At 30.7% G+C, this 3,465-nt stretch overlaps 1 protein-coding gene across 1 annotated transcript; it reads right to left on the bottom strand.

Annotated features, from left to right (window-relative positions):
* Positions 1-957: 957 nt before the first annotated feature.
* LOC101512096 (vacuolar iron transporter homolog 4-like) lies at positions 958-2,191 on the bottom strand. The gene has a single exon (XM_004504698.4). The coding sequence runs from the start codon at positions 2,015-2,017 to the stop codon at positions 1,367-1,369; it is 651 nt and encodes a 216-aa protein (XP_004504755.1). The 5' UTR covers positions 2,018-2,191; the 3' UTR covers positions 958-1,366.
* Between the last annotated feature and the right edge of the window lie 1,274 nt (positions 2,192-3,465).

Below are 3,465 nucleotides of genomic sequence, written 5' to 3'. Positions count from 1 at the left end.
CTTGCCCTCTGTTTAAGTTTCTTAATTTGTTTGATGAAAATGTTAGTTTGATTTTTATTTTGTTTTAATAATCATTGAGCTCCCAACATCTCTCTATTAATGTTACGAATTTTTTGGGATCATCATCGTTATTTTTGCAGTAATTTTACATTCTTGTCCATTGACGTCCACGAAGCTTTCATATACCCCCACACACATGTAAAGAGAAAGAAAAGTAGGGTTCACGTGGGTCCAATGACTTCCACGAAACTTTCATTCCTAATAGTAGTGTAATGAGTTCAAGCATCACTGGTTTACAAGATGTGATTGACCATAACGTTATGGATGAGACAACATACGTTATTTATATTATTAAAAAATTCAGCAAGGTATGCATTCACGCGATTACCACACGGCACTAGCCACTTTGACAATAAGGAAACTCACCAATTGCAGCATTTCTTTATGATATTCCTTAATAGTTTTTCTTTTATTAACATTCCACTTAAATTGAAGACATATGTGTCTTTCGGTGGGTTTTGGTCATTACTCATTAGCATGGTCGGAGTGTACTTCTATCTTCTCTAATTTTAGTTTTTGTGATTTTCATATTCATTTGATTTAGTAGTTCTTTTAATGCATTATACTCATCTCTTATAAAAAGGATTAGAGTGAGTATATTATTTGATTTTCTGATTTATATTATGTTCTCTTGGTAGGCAGTACCAATTTTAATGGATGGTATGGATTTTACATAGTCTTAGGCTATGTTAGCTTTACCTAGCCGATCTCAAGTCCAAATAAAAAGAGGTAATCGTATTAGACTCTCATCAACCAACGTAAAATTTACTCCAATGTCTGATATAAATCAAATACATAATAATGTTAATGGTAAGTTGTTGCGTCGGAAACAATAAACTATATAGTTAGAGTACAAAGTTAAACAAAACCGATCATATTTAATAAGATAAAACTCAATTGTGGGTGTATGATCCGACCTTTATAATAAAGTAATAGTAAACATTAGACAAAAATTTGTTCTTGCCTCGGTGAGATTCTACAAATTTGTTTAAACAAAATGCATCCAAAGCATAATTATTGCTTTGAAGCAATGAAATAGATGAGTGAGTCCTACAGTGATTAGACATATAATTTGATAAATGCTTATAAAACTTGAGCAAATTTTAGTTTAAAAGCATTTATCTTTGTGTAGATATATTTGCGTTCTTACACCAACACATTTGATTTTTTTTATTTATAAAAGGGATGAAGAAGAAAACAAAGTAAAAGTTCCTTAGAAATTGAACTCGGTATTATAAATCTTACGATCTTCATACAATGTGCACCAATCACTTGAGTCATACCCTAGCGAGCCTAGCAATCACATTCAAAGTGAACTATAGCCAATTAATTTGGTCAATCCAAAAGTAATAGCCATAGCCATCCAACCTCCAATCAAAACTCTAACACAAGACAATCTCACTGGTGCTTTACCAAGTATTGCACCAACCCCTCCAAAAACCAACAATGCCAAGCTAGACAACACAGCAACAACAACCAACCTTATCTTATAGTCCCTTATAAATGCTGCTCCTATCATTGGAACACTAGCACCCAAAGAAAATGCAATTGCTGATGCTATAGCCGCTTGAAAAGGGTTAGGTAGCTTCTCATCTTCACACCCTTTTTTCAAACTACTAATAATGCCACTGATTTCTCTTTCTCTTTTGATTTGAGCTACCATTATATCTAACTGAGTGTAAACAGAAACAAACTCTCCAATTCCCATACTACATGCCCCTGCAATTAGTCCTGCAAAACCAGCAAGAAGCATTGTTGTGCTGTCTTCATTCACAGCTCCAACACCCATCATTAGTGAAGTTACTGATACCAATCCATCATTGGCTCCTAAAACAGCAGCTCTTAGCCATTGTGCCCTTTGAAAATAGTCAATGCTGTTGTTTTCTTCAGCACCTTTGATTTTGCTTGGCTTTGCTTCTATGTCAATGTTGTTATTATGTGTACCAAAAGAAGCCATAAAGTACAAATTTTTTAAGATGCTAAGATAATAAAAGGAAAATGAGAAAAGGGTTGCTTGTAGATCACACACACTCTCTTCATGGATTATATAGAAAGTTTGATCAAAGTTAGGTGATTTTTATGACAATTGATAAGGAAAGTGTTGAGAGCACTATGGATTAGCATTTTCTAGGAGGACCTGATTTTTTTTGGTTGTATGGTATGATTTACCTAATCTAAGTATAGAATGGTATTTGTTTTCATAAACTATTTTGCTCCTACTTTGTGGTGATGAAAGTAGGTCCTGAATTCATAACATTTCTGTTAACATGAATTGACCGATAATTATTAAATAGTTGTTAAGTCTAATAGTTAATTAACTAGTTAATTAGTTAATTAACTAATACTAAGTCTGTATCAACTAAGTTAAATAATTATCATACTTAACTTGTATAATTAACAAACTAATATGTTTAATAATAATCATCTTAGAGAAAAGAGATGCATAAGGACTTGTACGAAAATAAACCAACTTTCTCTTAAATATCCTAAACCCTAAACACCTACTAATAATAAATAGAAAGAATATCAATATAAATACGAAAAAGAAAAATGTTTGGTGTACACTTAAATATCCCATCAATATTATGAGTCAGAAAAAAATTGAGAAAATAAAGTGATAAATATGATATATTGATAATGTATTAAGATGAGAGAAAAAAAAATGTTAATTAATATATAAAAATTAGATATATACACATTAAGAGTTGTATTATATGAGAAATAATGTCATATATATATTGTATAGAGAAAATATATATTATTGACGCATCATATTTTATGGGACAGCTAATAAAGAAATTACTTTACTAAGCAATTTATATGACTTGGCTCGCTGAGAACTACAAGGGTCAAAATAGACATAAATAAGCATTTCAATGAATAGTTTGATGGAGGATGAAAATATCATACTAAAATAATTAAGGATTGTATCATGTGATGAATTGGTTAGTGGGTTAGTAATATTATAAAAAAATAACAAATATCCAATTAAAATAGCTGATTAGCATGATAATCATAATTTAATACCACTTTGAAGCATAACATCAATTTACTGAAGGATTAAAAGTTCAGTATCATTATTTAGTAAATAAAAAAATGTATCAGTATATATTTTTTGCCCCGATTCAATGGCGTTTATGAATTCGACAATTCTTTTCTGTGCGTGCAACCAATACGATGCAATTTACCTAGAAAACTAGTGACGTAACACAACAATTTACTGTATAATTTTATAATATATTTTTAAATTAGAAAATTTGTTTGATAGTTATAATTATGCTAAATATCTCTTAGCTAGGAGTTGTATTCTGCCTGCAGAGTATTCTAAATCGGTAATCAGGAATTGCAATATTTTTGCAATTTAAAAATATTGGGGATGGAGTCAAGTGTCTTTAGAGCGTATTT

The sequence above is a fragment of the Cicer arietinum genome, chromosome 6 (assembly GCF_000331145.2).
Source record: "Cicer arietinum cultivar CDC Frontier isolate Library 1 chromosome 6, Cicar.CDCFrontier_v2.0, whole genome shotgun sequence".
NCBI lineage: Eukaryota > Viridiplantae > Streptophyta > Magnoliopsida > Fabales > Fabaceae > Cicer > Cicer arietinum.
The sequence above is the reverse complement of the archived record's forward strand: the minus strand, read 5'-3'. Positions and strand labels throughout refer to the sequence as shown.

Coding starts and splice junctions, on each gene's coding strand:
- LOC101512096 (XM_004504698.4), bottom strand. CDS start 2,017: ATGGCTTCTTTTGGTACACATAATAACAACATTGACATAGAAGCAAAG.